Below are 18116 nucleotides of genomic sequence, written 5' to 3' on the forward strand. Positions count from 1 at the left end.
ATTATGTGTCACGACCCTTTGGGCAGCTTTGGCAGCTGAACAGATTTACTGGGGAGGTAATGAATAGCTGGACAAAGTGACACAAATAGTGTTTTTACAGTCGACACTCAACACCAAGGGAGGGAAGCTCAGGGTGGAGTTACTGTGCAGTACATCAGACAGCCAATACAAGGTTCAGTCATGGCGATGTGTACATAAATGCCAATCTGTAATCTGAACATAGGATATTTAAACCCAACAGTACCAATGTTGTTCCTAATGTTTTAGCCTGAGTCTACTTTATATATCTGCTAACTATTTCTAAAGCTAGAAGTCAGGTGTAGATTGATTTCAGACAACCATTGGTTTGATTCTGCCAAATACATGATCCATTATTGTCTCTACGTTAAAGACCAGGATTTTCTGAGGCCATGTTTTAAATCACTTTAAAGTGAGATTTTCAATAGAGTCTACCTATATTTATATATACTCTGTTTATATTTCTGTATTTTTCCCAGTTCATATAATAACGAACAAATGTGTTTAAAACAATATGTGACTGGTTAAAAGTGGTTTGCTGGAATATCAACTTATTTAGAAACCTAGAGATCCTGTAAAGGTCTAGTGTGTAGGATTTACTGATATAGATATATTGGCAGAAATGTAATATAATATTCATAACTATTTTTCATGACTTTATAATCACCTGAAAATGGGCTTTTTTTTAAAACCTCAGAGTAAGTCATTTATATCTACATACAGAGTCCAACATCTAAACATATAAACCAAACAAGATGCTATTTTTCACAGAAATCCTGGTATACAGTCGCTACGTAGTCCCTTCTTTACACCACCTTTGCTTTTTTACACAGAACCAAACAACAGCGGCATCAAGCTGTCCCAGTTTGTGATTTTTAGGTTGCATGCCAGCATCACAGAAGCAGAAGAGGCATGATGAGTATGAACTGTAACACACCGGCGTTGGCCTCTAGTGTGAAACAATAACAATGAGATTAACATGTCAATAACAATCATTTACCATTGTTGTCAAAAATGGCGGCTGATCTCGTCCTCTGCTCAGAGAGTAAGGAGCTCCTGGACTTCATTGTCTCCCAGTTTGCGGACATTTTCAGCTGCTGTTCCTCTTTGAGTTAGCTGCTAACTGCTATCAGCTACTTTTTAAATTTCCATTGGTGGGTCGCAGACATAACACGTCAACGTAACGACGTCACACCCATGATCCCATCCTCCCGGCTTCCCTGTTTATTACAGATGTCATTTCAGTGCTGTTACTAAAGGCAAGACTACTCTGTCCCCCCATTCCACGATTGTATCTTTTATGCAGAGTTACAAAGAGAAATAAAGGCAGTTTCTTTTTCTGTACGAACATGTAAACAGTGTGGTTTTACTGAAGTGCTGTCAGTGAGTATTTCTACTGTAGTGTACACATTACCTCACCCTGCACAGATTCTCACCACAGGCCTAAATATAAACAGTGCAGTCATACACACTGCCACTGCCTCACACATTTAGGCTTCCTCTGTGGATATTAATACACCATACATACTGTCACTGTACAGCTGTTACACAAGACAGCACAATGTATGAAGCATAGACTGGATATAAAGATGGAGGTGATGAAAGCTCCCTAAAAGTGAAGCCAAATCATTGATGGCCCCCTGCTGGCTGGCAGCAGTATAGGTCATAAACCATGATATAGGTCATATTAACTGATGGGATGTGGCATCATTATCAGGCATTTTCAGACCGGAGGAACTTTTTTAATAGCTCTAAGAACCCCCTTTTTGTTGTGTCTGCACTATGAGAACTAGAAACAATCATAGAGGAACTGCCCACTGGGCGTTTTTTACCTCAATATGTGGCTCCACTCCCCAGTCACTACAGCAGAGACTGGCAGTGCCCCTATCTGGTATATCTTGGCTTCATTATTGTACATTTGGAAAAAGTCAAGACAAATCTGTTATCTTTATATATGGTCTATATGCTATGAGGGTTTGACCAATATAAGCTTCTACAAGCCAAGACTGACCACAGTATATTTAGCGTGGCCTTAAGACCTGAATTGCCAACAAATCTTTTGGTAATATTGATGTTATACTTACATGAAGTAACAGTATTCTTAGTGCAAGAATGAGGCCAGCATTAAATATTTACAGTTTCCAGGAACTTAAAGTGTCCATTTCTTTCTGTCATTAAAACATGTTCGTGTATGTGCTCATATTATCTGCTCATATTTTTACCTTTTTTCTGATTTTATTTTTCAACAGTATCAACAAGGAGTGGGCAGGTCGTTTGGCTGCCAGACAGGGAAACTATGTAAGGGTGGACACGAGGAAAAAGAAGTCAGTTGGGCAAAAGATAGACGACAGCAATGTCTGGAAGAGCAAGCTACCCCAGGCTCCTCCTACTCTTCCACGTGGTGGAGGTCCAGCACCACATGGCAAACCAGGAGTCCCAAGCAAAGGCTACTCTACTGCAGCCCCCAACCTCAGGGACAAAAAGGCACAGGACAAGAGTTTAAGAAAGCTACAATTACTCATGTTCATCGCCCAAAATCAACCTTCTTCCATGGTGTGGGGTAAGTCATGGAAGTACAACAAAGCCGTGCCACCACCGGCAGAGGGCGCTGAAGTTATTGCCACCTGGGGCCAGTGCTGGATGTTTGCTACCAAGCAACCTTACACCGAACCAGGCAAGCCTTGGCTGAATGGACCCAACCTGATTAATCCTCTTAACCATCGTTTCTGGGAGAAACCTGACTACAGGATGGTGGAATCAGAAGAGTTAGACTTGATGCTTCCCCCTGAGGAGTGGGAGATGTCCTGGAGAAAGTTTGACAAAAACAGCATGCAGGAGGATGCATCTTCAGCAAATGGAGACAATTTTGCAAAATCTGCATTGTTCACCCCACTGGTGGAGACTCAGCGCTACAATGAAGCCTTGTGCTCATCCGAGTGGAGCGACTCATGGCAATCCACCAAGCCAGCAAGTGAGGAGGATGATTTCACTGCCCCACATCATGATGATCTAATGAATGAGTCTGATGCTAAAATGCGGGATAATGATAGACAGATGAGCTCAGAGTGGGAAGAATGTTGGAAGCTTATCAACCACCATGGCGGCAACAAATCAAAGTTGCCTGAAATTAAAAAATCTCACAATCCAGAGTGGGCCAGTTCATGGAGAGCAGCCATGGTGGTCCGCAACAACCATAAGAATTCTGAACCATCTCTGAGGCAAGATCACGGTGATACCTACCATGATCGCAGCCATCTAAGAGATTCATATCTCTACAATGTCTTGCTTGAGTCTCGTGAGCAGAAGCACAGAGATCTGTACTTTCAGCTTTGCAATGAATTGGAGGCTTTGTCTGAATGGAGCAAGTCTTGGCAGGTGACCAAAAACAACTCTAAACCATGTGAAGAAATAGAGAAAATCCTGAAGGCCTCTGCACCAAGGATGGAGACTGCTCCAGGGGCTCAGAAAATGGAGAACAAGCCAAAGGAGCAATTTTCAAGATCAGAGAAAGTAGACCCACTCTATGAGCAGCTGAAACATGACGTTATCTATCGCCCTAGGAGAGAATTCTCCCAATCTAAACTGCTTCATCTGAAACACCTGGAAAAGGTATTGTCTGCCTCAGAATGGAGGGAATCCTGGAAAACTCTGAGACACAGAATGAGAATGGAGAGAAGAAGAATGAGGCCTGACCCTTCAAGGCCTTTCAGGGCATCTGCAGAGGGAAGAGAGGTGATGCCTTCTGCCTCAGAGTGGAAAGACTCATGGAGATTCACCAGTCAGCCCCTGAGTCAGGACCCTGAAACTTGGCAGCAGGGTTGGTCCACCATACCCCAAATCCGTGTAGATCGTGCATGGGACCAGAACCACTTTGCGCCTGTGGTACTCCCTAAGAACGGGCCAGTCGGGGATCGCAGTTGGGAAGAATCATGGAGGTTCTTAAGGCGCCAGCGCCAATCAGAACCTGGCCAGGGTAGGGCACAAACCAACCAACAGAGGTTAATGGCTTCCCACCATTCTGGCAATTCATGGGCACAGAGGAGGTATAATGGATCTGATTGGCAGTTGGCCTGGATGTTCTCAGAAACTCAGTTCCACCATGACCGACCCTCCTTAACCCAGTGGAGGGAGGCCTGGAGGTGGCCTGCCTTCAACCCAGAGCACTCGACTGAGCAAGTGCCCAGAGAGAACAGGATGGATGTGTTAATGGAGATCCAACCCCATCGAGAGAGGATTTCCTTACAAAGAGCCCATTCTAAATTGAGTCGGTCTTTTGACAACCAAATGTTCAGGGAAAGATATCCTGAGAAACAGTGGAACGCTTCATGGAGAGCTGAGTCACTTCTGAACCATCAACTGAGTCAGTCTGGATCTTCAGGGGCACCTGGGAAAAGCACGAGTGGCACTACTCAGCAACATCATACCACTGACAATGGGCATGGATCTAAGTGGGGAATGTCGTTCAGGCTCGCCAACCCCATGCCCCACTTGGAGCAACCCTGGGTGGAGTCCTCTGCTAACCCATGCTACTATAAAGTAATGTGGTCGAGGGGACAGAGAAAACCAAACAATATCAACACCAACTTTAGCAACAACCCTGCAACCTTCAGGGTTTGGGTACACTCCAGTCGGTTCCGGCAGGCAGCCAGCGCACAGATCAAAGGCAAAACTATGTCTACGAAACCCACTGATCCTCGGGTGATTATAACAAACAATATCAAAATGAAGAACAATTTATTCTCTAACTTGGAGGACAAACAATCAGAGAGGAAGTGGCCAGGATGCCACCTGCTGGGTAAAACCCAACCACGTCCCAAGAGAGGCGCTGCACCTGCAAAGAACCTTAAGGTGGAGGACAAAGATGAGCTCTTTGAAGAGTGGGCAGAATCTTGGAGATACTCAGTCCGGCCCGGTGGTCTGAAAAAGCAGATGCCTGTCAAGTCGCTGTCAGGTTGGAGTGAGTCATGGAAGTTCCTCATTCCACCATACCAGCCGATGAACGGCCCAAAGGCCAAATAGAAAGCACAGCTTAAACTTTTATCTTAGTCAGAGTTGCTCTTATATAAATCATGTCAATAAATTTTGGAAAACTGAATGATTGACGCCTTTTTCTTTGTGTCCATTTATTTCTGATGGTCAGGTATCCATAGTTGACAGAAACAGCATTGCGGTGATAAGCCAACATCTGATTTGGAAAGGTTCTGTTCTGGTTCCCGCACCTAATGTTGAACCGTTCAGAGTATTTTGACCAAAAATAACTTGGTTTGGAACCGTTAAATTCGGTTCTCAGCTGGAACCAAGAAATAGTAGGCTTCTCTATAGTTCGAACCATGATGACATCAGTGGGCGTGTCACATTCTATGAATTGGAAAGAAAAGATGAAGAAGGCAACAGTGAAGAAGTCTAGTGAGAAATCATGAGGGGGAAAAGTGTTTGTTTTTAAAATGAAAAAAAAAACATGTAGATGTTAATGGTCTAACCAAATTTTAATATTTCAAGTAGATGTTATAATGTCTCAAAAGGTCTCAAAAAATAAATATGAACTCTAGCTTCAACATGGAGCTCTAGAATAACAAGCCTTACTTACACTATATCTTTACTTATTGGCGTTATTGTCTGCTGGTGAATTTTCTCAGGGTCAAAACATGTTAAAAAAAAAGAGAGAAGAAGAAGAAGAAGAAGAAGAAGAAGAAGAAGAAGGCGAGAAAGAGCTCATTTCCACTAAACCAAAACACCACACTGCCCTCTACTGGTCATACTGGACACAGAGGAGCTTTGTATGGCATGCTACTCCAACAGACAACTGTCATTAATATTTATATTGTTACAAAAACACTCTTTCTATCTCTCTTTCTCTTTCTATTAAAGTTTAGCAATCTTGAATGTAGAATTTCAGTTTCTCTTTGCAGCACTGCACTCCAGACACGTTCATCACTTTAATGCTGCGGCTGTTAAAGGTGGAGCTGCATTTACAGTATCTGTATTTCTTTGCTGGTTTAGCTGTACTCAAGTGAAGTGAAGTATTTAATACTGTGGACGTCACTGCAACCTCTGCTGCCTACATTTATAGTATGTGGTATTAATAGAGACACATATTGATGCTTCATTATTTTAATAAACATCAGCAAATATAGAACAAAACACATTAGCTTGTTGACACAAGTGATGCATTTGATGTCACATATTTTAGTCTCAGTTTACAATATCTGTGAGTAATGATGCAACTGATTATTTACAGCTCTGATTAATAAAAAAAACATTCTCCAGATTAATTAATGTATTTAATTATTTAGTTATATCATTTTAATTATTATAATTAAATATTATAATCTTAATATATTAGTTGATTTATATTTTATATTAATAAAATGAATCTTCAAGGTAATTAAACTCAAATACCGGAATAAAAAAAGTAAATTATCCAAATAATTGCGAAGTAGAAGAATAAAATAACATTAAATGGAAACAACATTAAAAATTGTGCTTACATTCAACCACTGGACAATGATAATACAGACAATATCTTTTGTAGTGTTGTTTTTATCTTGGTGTAGTTTTATAACATTAATATATGCCGGCCTGACCAAATCCTTTTAAAACTATATTTATTTTATTCTATTTATTTTTATTTTATTTTATTTTATTACTGTAGCAGGGTACATGTTCATATTGTAATTACTAGCCTAGGCCAGCAGATGGTAATATTACCTCTTCTTTCTTTCTTTCTTTCTTTCTTTTTATCTGTTTTCTTTCTTTCTTTCTTTCTTTCTTTCTTTCTTGCTTTTTTCTTTCTTTCTTTTTATCTGTTTTCTTTCTTTCTTTCTTTCTTTCTTTCTTGCTTTTTTCTTGTTTCTTCTGTTTGACCTGTTTTATTTCATAATGAAATTTAAAATCATGTTCACATCATTTCTCAACACATGAACAAGGAATGTACCTTTAACTATACCTAAAAAATAAATAAAGTAAAATTATGTTACAGAAAATAAATAAAATAACATAAAAAACTAAAATTGGGCCTGTATTTTTTAGATAGCACTTCATTAGGAAATTCTTTTGCAAGACATTGCTCAAAAATTACAGCAACATAAAAACAGAAACAGCAGAAAGAATGTAAAGTGTGTAAGGAGTAAAGCTAACACAGGTGCTTATTATAATAACAATAAATGTAAATGAATTTAATAAAATAAGTCACTAAAATAGAACTGAAAGTAATATTAGCATGATATTGAAAAAGCTCATAAAAAGTTATTATACTTTAATATTACTTAAGCATCACAGTGTATGTGCAAAACATGCTGCACAAACTTAGAAGCATTCGCTGCCCTCCAGATAAACAACACTCCTGCACGTAACACATGCAGCCTGTAAACATTTACTACTTCCTCCCAGTTTCCTGGCAACTGTTCCCAAGTTTTCTCGTAGAGGATGTTTCGGTGTAAGGATCAGTGTCACAGCTGTTGCACCTTGATGAGATAAAACCGTACACGCTCTGCACACACACAAACAACTTTATTATTGTCTACAGATGAGCTCGGCCCACCAGCAGAGGGCACAGCGAGCTCATCATGCAGCTCACACTCTGCTCCAACCTTCCCTGAGGTGCCTCATGCCAGACTTGTGCTCAGACTGTCCTCCCTCACACTGCAGCTCGGCAGTCACGTCCACATGCAGCTGGTGTCAAACAGCCCCATAAATATCTTGTGAAAACTTCATAACTCTGTAAACTGTTGTAGTTAAACTACAATCAGTGCTGTCAAACAACTTGAACCAGTGGCTGCAGGTTTTCTTATCAGACAATGTCATGAATTTAAAACAAAATGTTCTCTTCATTTACTCTATTGTTATATTCCTGTCAGTAAGGAAATGTGTGACATCAAATGAGGTATGAGGTGAAATAATCCATCCCTGTGAGCCAGCTGCTTCCTTCCCCCTTTTGCCCACTTGGAGCTGCTGACCTGTGTGGAATATGCAGCTCAAAAGAGGATGTGATTTAATCACATTACAGCTTGATCAGCCCTGGCTGAGTCATGGTCCTTGCCTCCTGGCCGCTAAATGAATCACAGATCCACTAAGTCAGGCACAATTGGTGTGTCACTCTGATTTGATCAGCTGCTCCAATCTGATCAGGTCAAACAACAGGTTGTGTCCGAGCCCGTCCCCAGGCTATAAAACCACGATGCAGTGTGACTGTCAGGATTTTCAAGGGATTTGAAGGAATATTTCACCCTGTAAATCACCATTTAGATATCAGCTTATCGGAGAACTGACTTTTTTTTTCTCATTAACCTCATGCTGAACGAAGAATCCAAAAACAGAAAATTCTTGATGAATTAAAGTCACAGGGGTCCACGTTCAACAACAGCAAAACTACATCAAAGCATCTGTTTACAAACTCTCACACAACTTGTGCAGTTTAATCCAAGTCTCATTTGTCTAGTCATATGTGCTTAGAACTTCCCAAACAGACAGCCCTCTCTGAGGGGAAACTTAAGTAAAAGTGAAACTTATCTAGTTTCTCTTCAAAGCCAGACTCCATTGACAAAAACAGCAATTTTACCTCTCTGAACACAGGAGCTGCAGGTCTACTGCTGCCTCAACCAGTTAGTTAGTTTGTGTTATTGTGTGGCTTTGGTGTTTAAGAGGGTTAGTTCGGATTTTAAGTCATATTATAACATAAATACACAAACTAATCGAGGCAGCAGTAGACCAGCAGCTCCAGTATTCAGCAAGGTAAAATAATTGTTTTTGTCAATGGAGTCTGGCTTTGGAGAAAGCATGGATAAGTTTCACTTTTAGTTCAGTTTCCCATGAAGAAGGGGGTGCCTGTTTGAGAAGTACTGAGCATGCGACTGGATAAATGAGACTTGGATTATACTGCACGAGTTGTGTGAGAGTTTGTAAACAGATTGATTGATTTGATTTTGATCTTAAGGTTTATTTTGAACATAAAAAAAGAAAAGAAAGCAACAACAACAGCCAGTGAAAGGTTTGTTCAAAGGGGAGTGGGAAGAAGTCGAAACTTATCTAATCCCATCCCTTCTACCTGCGTAAATGATTTATATATCTGTCCTGCTTCCTTAGAAATACCACTGTTAATAATAATCATAATAATAATAACAATAATTATAATAACAATATATTTTACTATAGTTTTGCTGTTGTTAAATGTGGACCCCTGTGACTTTAATTCATCAAGAATTTTCATTGTTTTTGGATTCTTCGTTCAGCGTGGAGGTGTGTGGGGAAACAAAGCTTTCTACATGAATTCAACATAACACAGGGTGATAAGCTGATATCCAAATGGTCATTTGAGGGGTGAATTATTCCATAAGTCTCCTGAAAATCCTGACAGTCACTCTGCATCATGGTTTTATCACCTGGGGACAGGCTCGGACACAACCTGTTGTTTGACCTGACTATGACTTCAATTCATTTAGAATTTTCTCAGTTTTTGGATTCTTCGTTCACTGGAGGCATGCAAGAAAAGCAAAGAACTTTTTATGAATTCAGTGTAACACAGGCTGATAAACAAATGATCATTTAGGAGTTGAAGTGTCCCTTTAACGTGAAATGAAGGGACTGGTTGTGTTCCTAGTAAAGTCTGAGAGAAAAGGGCTTCGTCTTGTTTTCTTACCCTCTTTTACTACACTGCACTTCCCTCTCTTTTACGACGTGTTTATCACATCTGAGTACTATTAGGGCCTGAAAATAAAAGCTTCAAAGGAGGAAATAATCAAACAGTCACTATTTCCAGAAACCATTAATAAAATTGTTGTGTACATTTTCTATCCCGTAAAGTTTGGCTCGGTGAGTTCACCATGTTGTGGTGGCTAAAGCTTTCAAAAACCTGTTAACTGCCATCTTCCTGCCACTCACGCTTTTCCTTTTAATGGAGGAGAGGAGTTGGATTGTGCAGCTAATAGAAGTCTTGTGGTTTCCTCGGTTCCAGGTCTCATGATTTTATGGAACTGCATCAGACTCACAAAACCCATGACATGGCTGAAGGATGTCCTCTCCTGTAACTCAGCGAGAGATGGGTGCTACAGTATCGAGAGGGAAGGTGTGTGTGTGCCTGTGTATGTGCTAAGTTGCACAAGGATTATCACATGACTCATGGCTGACATAATGCTTGTTACAGGCTTATGTCCAGAGAGGAAAGGAGAGGGAGGGAGGGAACATTCTTTATGAATGAATGTGTTATGTCACTTAGTATCATGATGTTAAATATTTTAAAGTTAAACTGGAGTATAAACTCTTTCCCCCAAATCATGGAAAACTTAAACTATAACTCGTTATTCAAAGCTCTGACTGAATCCATGATAAAAGGTCTGATGCTGCAGTTAGAGATGGGGTTAAAATACACCCCCCTCCAGCAGCTCTCCCCTTTCCATCCTAAGCCCCTCCCACCAGACGACCACAGTCATATGCACGCGCTCCATACAGTAACCCAGTGTTTCCCATATACTGATTTATCTGATCTTAATTCACTGTAGAGTTTGCACACAGCTCTTTCTTTTTGCCTCTTCTTCTCTTGTCCTGTTCTCTCTCGGTTTATCAGACTACAAATGAGACAAGAATTAGCTAGCTAGCAAACCTAACTTCCCTCTGCCTCACTCCCTGCTTCTGCGGACTGCTCGCCGAGAGGAGAGCATACAGCAAGTCTGGAGAATGACCTCGGGTGGGTGGCTGTAGCAGCTTGAAATCGGTCAGTACAAACCTCCCAGCGGGCTGGTGGCCAGCAGTAACACCTGGTCTGATCTGTGTAATGGCAGCAACAGAAAGTTTGCTGATCCAGCAGGGAGTTGGAGCTGTCCAGTCCCCCGTAGCTGGGGATGTAGCTACCATGACGTCACCCATTGGTTTGTGGTCTCCCATTTGAAACAAACATCTAGTGTCAGACCTGACTCAACCAGTCCCTGGCACCAAACTCCCAAGGAGACAGTGGTCCACCTTGAACAGATTTAGGACTGGTCAAGGTCCCTGCTTGGCCAGCCTTCACAGATGGGGGAGCAGCCTGATCCCACTGTGTGCTTGTGGAGAGGAGCAAACCATGGAGCATATTATTGAAGCCTGCCCTCTCCAAAGACTAAAGGGAGGTCTAGTCTCCCTCCACAATATAGATCAAGAGGCTACTGCTTGGCTTGAGAAATTTGCATTCGCTAAAAAAAATAATAATATAAAAATTTGAAGCCTTGAGTTCTGCATGTCAGCCATAGCCATCTTGGTTTTTTAGGAGTCAGTGACCATATTTGGGTGAGAGGCTTGAGCTTTGGAAGAGTGAAGGATGGATCTGACTGAGAAGCCGAGGACACTATCGGCAGATTGCCAGTCATTCAAAGCAGCAACACCCTTAATCATATGTTACTTTAAGCCTTGATAAAATGTAAACAGGTGTGTTATAATGTAGTCAGCAACACCATGGATCAGCACGCTCGGGGCACCGCCCTGCACACAATGCACCAAACCCTGAATCCTGTCCCTGTGCATGGTGGGTCACAGGGCGATGGTTCCAGGTTACTTATTCAGGCTGACCCCACCCAGGCCCCACTGCTCAAGGCCCGGCCCCAGTGTCCCCTATACTGGACGAGGTCCTCAAAGTCTGAATATACCATTTCACTAAGGTCTTCTTGAATGCTATTAGTCTGGCCCCTCCCCTGGGACCACTTTGTCTTGGGAGACCCCACCAAGGTTTTTAGCCCCAGACAACACAGCTCCCAGGTTCACAGGGACACACAAAGCTCTCCAACATGTTCAGGTGGCGATTCTCAGAGGATTGGCTGAGGTGGCTGAGCTCAGCCTTAGAGATAGGGTATGGAGATCAGACATTAGGAGGGAGCTTGGAGTAGAGCCGCTGCTCCTTCGTGACGAAGGGGGTCAGTTGAAGTGGTTCAGGCCTCTGATCAGGATCCTCCTATTAGACATCTTCTGGGCACGTCCCACTGGTAGGAGGCCCTGGGGCAGACCCAGAACACACCGTAGGGATTACATATCTCATCTGGCCTGGGAACGGCTCTGGATCCCCCAGGAGGAGCTGTAAAGTGTTGCTGGGGAGAGGGACGACTGGGTACTTTGCTTGCCCTGCTGCCCCCGCAACCCGCAAGCAGATGAAAATGGATGGATGGATCGATGGATAATGAAACCGTTTATTTCTGCTGTAAAGTTGGGCCCTTGAACATGGGTGTCTGTGGGGATTGACCGGCCTCTGGAGCCAGCCTCAGGTGGCCGTTCTAGGAACTGCAGTTTTTTTGATTTTCCAGGCCCTGAGGTTGCTGCTTGTTTGCAGTGGAGGCAGTTGTTGCCAATGCTGGAACAGCAACTTTGCCTGCAGGATTCTCTGCCACTGAATCAGGCTTCCACTGAAGGGATGTGCACGCTCATTTGCATTTATCAAACAGCCAATAGGAATGTCCTCTCTGTGATTGGCTGTCACAGGCTAGATTTTCTAAAGCCTAAAAACAGAGCCAAGAGGAAGTGCAAATGTCCAGTTTTCTCTTAGTCCACTTGACTTACAATATGCTCAAAGTTTATTATGGGATTTTTGCCCAGTGATGCCAAAATTAAACTGCCTACCCCATCTTTAATGTATAGACGTTGCCCAGGTTGCCTTTTTGACATCATAAACAATGAGACAACTTAAAAACAACCCCCTAAAATATAGAGATGTTGTATAAAAAGCACAGGTTTGCAGTGTTAGTAAGCATTAAAGCAAAGAGGTTATGTATTCTGATTTATGAGTGCAGGCTGATAAAAGCTGAAGATTGTAGCCATCAACAAACACATAAACACTGATGTATAAATAGATTTATCAGCAGATAACATCTCTGCCTTCACGCTGCAAATGAAACTTTCTTTGACCTCACATATATTTGCTAATGTTCCTGCAGAGAGGCCTCGTAAATGTCGACACTAAGTGCTGGTCCTGACTGCAGTCTTTGTTGGTTGTTAAAGTGACTCCAGGGAGATTTCCAGGGGTGCTGCTGAGGCTCTAGAGGCCCTCATAATAAAGAAGAGGTGCTTAATTCCACTGGGATTTGAGCAATCAAAGGCCCTAAAAATTATTTCCCTCAGTCAGCTTCTTGCTAATTAAAATGTGGCCCTGCAGTTTTAGTTGTATCACAGAAAAGATTTTTCTATTTATGCTTTTTGCTTCTTGCACAGATTTGCAGTGAGCTGGAGTCAGCTGAATTAAATGATGTCATCCACCTCCACATGTTCTGTTTGGCAACATTTGAAACACTGTGTGATGACACTGTCAGCAAAATGTGATCAAACCACACCAACACTATCATGGTGAAGCAGATTAGCTGAGCTTTAGAGCGCTGAACTCTTGATAAAAATGTGAGAAGGGTCAGTGGGTTTAAGGGGAACAAGAACAGTGGATCTTAACTGCATCTGTTTTACAATAACAAGTCAGCTGTGTCTTGTTAATTTCATGAAGTGCGAATAATATTGGCGTGTCATTGGTATCAGCTGATACTGGCTTTAAAAGTAAGTATCAGAATCAGCCAACATGGTTTTTCTTAATTTGCGTCATGATAAGAGTATGTATGTATGTATGTATGTATGCATGTATGTATGTGTGTGTGTATGTATGTATAATATGATGTTAATTCCACTACAGAAGAGACTTGATGATCACTAAAATTAGGCAGGGAAAAAGTGGATATATTGATATCAATATCAGTTATCTGCCACATTAGTTGTTGCATATTGGCATATCGGATATCGGTAAAAAATCAAATGTCATGCATCACTATTCTTCAGTCTTGTAGTCCTCGGTTTATTTTCTTGTATTCATCAGTTTATTAATTTATTTTTTATCTATTTATTTGTAGTCCTCAGTTTATTTATTATTTATTTATTTCTAGTTCTCAGTCTATTTTATTTTAATCCTCAGTTTATTAACTTATTTTTTATCTATTTGTTTCTTTATTTATTTGTAGTTCTCAGTCTATTTTATTTTAATCCTCAGTTTATTAACTTATTTTTTTTATCTATTTATTTATTTGTAGTTCTCAGTCTCTTTTATTGTATTCCTCAGTCTATTTTTTTGTAGTCCTCAGTTTATTTATTATTTATTTATTTATAGTTCTGTCTATTTTCTTGTATTCCTCAGTTTGTTAATTTATTTTTATCTATTTATTTAGTTGTAGTTCTCAGTCTATTTTATTTTAATCCTCAGTTTATTAACTTATTTTTTATCTATTTATTTCTTTATTTATTTGTAGTCCTCAGTCTCTTTTACTGTATTCCTCAGTTTATTTATTATTTATTTATTTGTAGTTCTCAGTCTATTTTATTTTAATCCTCAGTTTATTAACTTATTTTTTTATCTATTTATTTCTTTATTTATTTGTAGTCCTCAGTCTCTTTTATTGTATTCCTCAGTCTATTTTTTGTAGTCCTCAGTTTATTTATTATTTATAGTTCTCAGTCTATTTTCTTGTATTCCTCAGTTTATTAACTTATTTTTTATCTATTTATTTCTTTATTTATTTTTTATCTATTTATTTCTTTATTTATTTGTAGTTCTCAATCTCTTTTACTGTATTCCTCAGTTTATTTATTATTTATCTATTTATTTATTTGTAGTTCTCAGTCTGTTTTCTTGTATTCCTCAGTTTATTTATTTATTATTTATTTATTTATTTGTAGTTCTCAGTCTATTTACTTGTATTCCTCAGTTTATTTATTTATTTTTTATCTATTTATTTATTTGTAGTTCTCTTGTATTCATCAGTGTATTAATTTATTTTTTTTCTATTTATTCGTTTATTTATTTGTAGTTCTCAGTCTATTTTCTTGTATTCATCAGTGTATTAATTTATTTTGTATCTATTTATATATTTATTTATTTGTAGTTCTAAGCCTATTTATATTTATTTATTTATTTATTTGTAGTCCTCAGTTTATTTTCTTGTATTCCTCAGTGTATTTGTTATTTGTTAATTTATTTTGTATCTATTTATATATTTATTTATTTGTAGTTCTAAGCCTATTTATATTTATTTATTTATTTATTTATTTATTTGTAGTCCTCAGTTTATTTTCTTGTATTCCTCAGTGTATTTGTTATTTATGTATTTGTATTCCTCAGTTTATTTATTTATTGTGTACTCCTCAGTGGTTGTATACCTCAGTCTATTTTCAGTACCATAAACAGGGGGCGGAGCCTGCGTCCAAATTAGGAGTGGATTTGGTGACGTCACCCGAGCCAGCGCCCCTGCGCACCACACAAGTTGGAACACGCGCTCACCCACCGAGAAGAAGAAGAAGCTCCAGACGTCAGTTGAAACATGGCGTTGAACGGGAGAGCTGTCACCAGTCTACAGAGGGAAACCAGCGCTCCCACTGCCACGGTGTGCCACTGAGAGTCACACGCGGATTATTTACTGACAGCTGGAGCTCCACGAGACACATTTATCCGCATTTCATCCTTTTTCTGACACTTCCACGGACTCGACGAGACGTTGACGCCGAAGCTAACGTCGCATCCAGCACCGTTACAGGTTTAGCTAACGTTCACCTGGACGGTTTGACAGCAGAATGTGTGCCGAGCTCTGTAGCTAACCGACGGTCGTTTACACGGTGAAGGCTCGCGAGCTGTCGATCCTGTGAAGCCTTCAGCTATCCGGGTTAACTCCTTGTGCTCTCAGCGACCAGCCTGTAATAACACATCATGATCCAGTGAACTGTTGCTGCTTATTGTCACTCAGGTCAGCTAATGCTATCAGCTTAAACTTGACTCACCGGAGCCTCGTATGCCAAGTTCATACTGTTTATATACGTAGCTACAACGCGTTGAGGAAATGTCAGACAACCAGAGCTGGAACTCGTCCGGTTCCGAGGAGGATGCAGAGCCCAGAGATGAGTCTGGACATCTTGTTGGTGTCGTGGACCTGAGCGGAGTCCTCAGCAAGGTAAGTCACGTTTGAGTGTACACAGCTCGGTCAATGTCACTGCCAAAGTGCTGAGGGTGAGGGAGGTGCCTGTGCACATCTCAGGGTGAAATGAGGTGATGTGGGAATGCTTCATGACAAATCATGTCATGTCTATTTTAAGGGTGGTCTAGAATCCTTTACCTGCTGTCAGCCTGTCCACCCTGCTGCTCAGTGGGTAACCCCCACTGAAGCCAAAGGAAAGCCCCACATTGAAATAAAATAGCAGGGTATGTGATGCAGCAGCTAGCTATGTTAGCTCAGATGTCAGGGCTGTCAAACATACGGCCCGCGGGCCAGAACCGTCCCACCAGAGGGTCCAGCTTTGCCCACTGGATGGATGACTTTGCACACCTGATGTTGATGTACTTGTGAAGGCTACGAGGTGCCAAGGTAAACAGTGAGTGCTTCATGTGATGCTCCAGAGGCTTTCCCACCCCGACCAGGATACAGCTGTCTGAAAAAACAATAAACACACATTGTGGTCATGTTTAAAGATATTGATCACTGTGCAAAACATTGTCAATCAACAGCTTCAGTCCAAAACAATATAGTGGAGCCAAAACTTTTGATCTGTAAATGTTTTGTAATGCAGAGGATAACTTAACGTGCTTCCTCAGTAACTTCCACTTTAGTTTGGTGTGGTAATACCAGCATTACTACACAGGAGTGGAAATGGAAGACTAAACATGTAATAACAGATTGAATGAATGTGGAAAAACTGGGACACATTGTTGAAATTGCACGCCTTTTGAACATTTTTAAAATGTTCCTATGTACAATAATGGAGAAGGAAACAAATGGAGGCAAAGATCTAGGTTATAATGCAGTGGTTTTACTGGTGTGACCCATGTGAGATCAAATTGTGCTGTATGTGGTCCAAGAACTAAAATGATTTTGACACCTCTGCTCTAATTTATTCACTGTGGAAATGAGGTAAAAGTTTAAAGCTCCTTTGTTTTATTTGAAACCTGTTCTGTGCAGCAGCTCTACACGATCACAGTTGTTCGCAGAGTGCGTTTACTGGTATAAACAGGGTGTCTGCAGGCCCTTAAAATGTCTTACATTTAATTATATAAATACAAGGCTTTAGAACTCACAAAATAGTCCTAAATTTGAATTTGTGAGATCTTAAAAGTCTTGAAATTATTAGTATTTATGTGTAATATTCATGACTAAATTAGCAACAATCAAAGTCAAAGCTCAGGAGAAAAAATAGTCAAAATTTAGTAAGTTTAACACTCACAAACAGCTTCATCAGTACAAACATTTTATCTAATTTAATTTATCCATCTTTTATTTTGTCAAAATGAGTCAAGCTCTTCTGCTCGAAGGTTTACAGTTGTGATGTCACAATGCTGTAAGCCTACAACTGAAACCTAATGTTATCTTTTTACTTATTCTTGCACTTATATTTTAGCAAAATGTAGACAAACATTTTATACTTATACACTTTATACTTGTTTGCAATGCTTGAATAATAAAGATTTGTCCAAAAATCTGTCTTGAATTTGGTTAAAATGATCTTGAAACGGTCTTAAATATCTGTAGAGTCCCTGACACATGAGTAGGGCATGTGTGCGTTTCCCTATCAAACAGAGTAAAAGGTCTTTGTGATGATCTTGTGATTAATTGACGACTGAAGGACTTATGTCAAAGGTTAAAGCAAGCCAGCTGCATATTCCTATGCCATGTCTACATGTGGATACAGCAGATGGTGTAAGTGTTACAGGCAAATGTCCAGTGATACTGTAAATATTGATTTGACACTATACGAGGTGCAGGGAAACCTTTGCTGGGATGCCGGTACAAGTCAACTCTGCATGTTAACTGCCTGCTCTGTGTAAACAACAGACCGTAAGCTATTGTTGACATGTTCTGTGTTCCTCGGTAAACAGACAGTTAAGTCTCCTGCTAGACACAGTCTCAGTAACCTATTTGGCCATATGTTTCTGCTCACTTGAGCAAGACTTTGTTTTGGCCAAATTGACCACAGTTAAGCTGCTCCCAAGCTAATGTGGTATTAATGTCACTGTACACTGGTTGCCTCTAAACAGATTGCACGCTGACCTGCTAACCAAGCATATTGTGAGATTAAGCAGATCTGCATCCAGAGAAGCTCACCTCTTCAATCATACTAAGCCCTGTACACGTCATCAG

The 18116-nt window shown here is 40.4% G+C and overlaps 1 protein-coding gene across 4 annotated transcripts in view; it reads left to right on the forward strand.

The window, feature by feature from the left end:
- The first annotated feature begins 15263 nt into the window (after positions 1–15263).
- Positions 15264–18116, forward strand: part of LOC125878681 (ceramide transfer protein) — a 36380-nt gene continuing 33527 nt past the window's right edge. For 3 of the 4 annotated variants that reach the window (XM_049560066.1, XM_049560068.1, XM_049560067.1), the window contains exon 1: positions 15264–15938. In XM_049560066.1, coding sequence (XP_049416023.1) covers positions 15828–15938 — 111 coding nt within the window. In that variant the 5' untranslated portion in view covers positions 15264–15827. The remainder of the gene's footprint in view (positions 15939–18116) is intronic. The other variant, XM_049560069.1, reaches the window with a different exon arrangement.

This window comes from Epinephelus fuscoguttatus, linkage group LG18, assembly GCF_011397635.1.
Source record: "Epinephelus fuscoguttatus linkage group LG18, E.fuscoguttatus.final_Chr_v1".
Lineage (NCBI taxonomy): Eukaryota > Metazoa > Chordata > Actinopteri > Perciformes > Serranidae > Epinephelus > Epinephelus fuscoguttatus.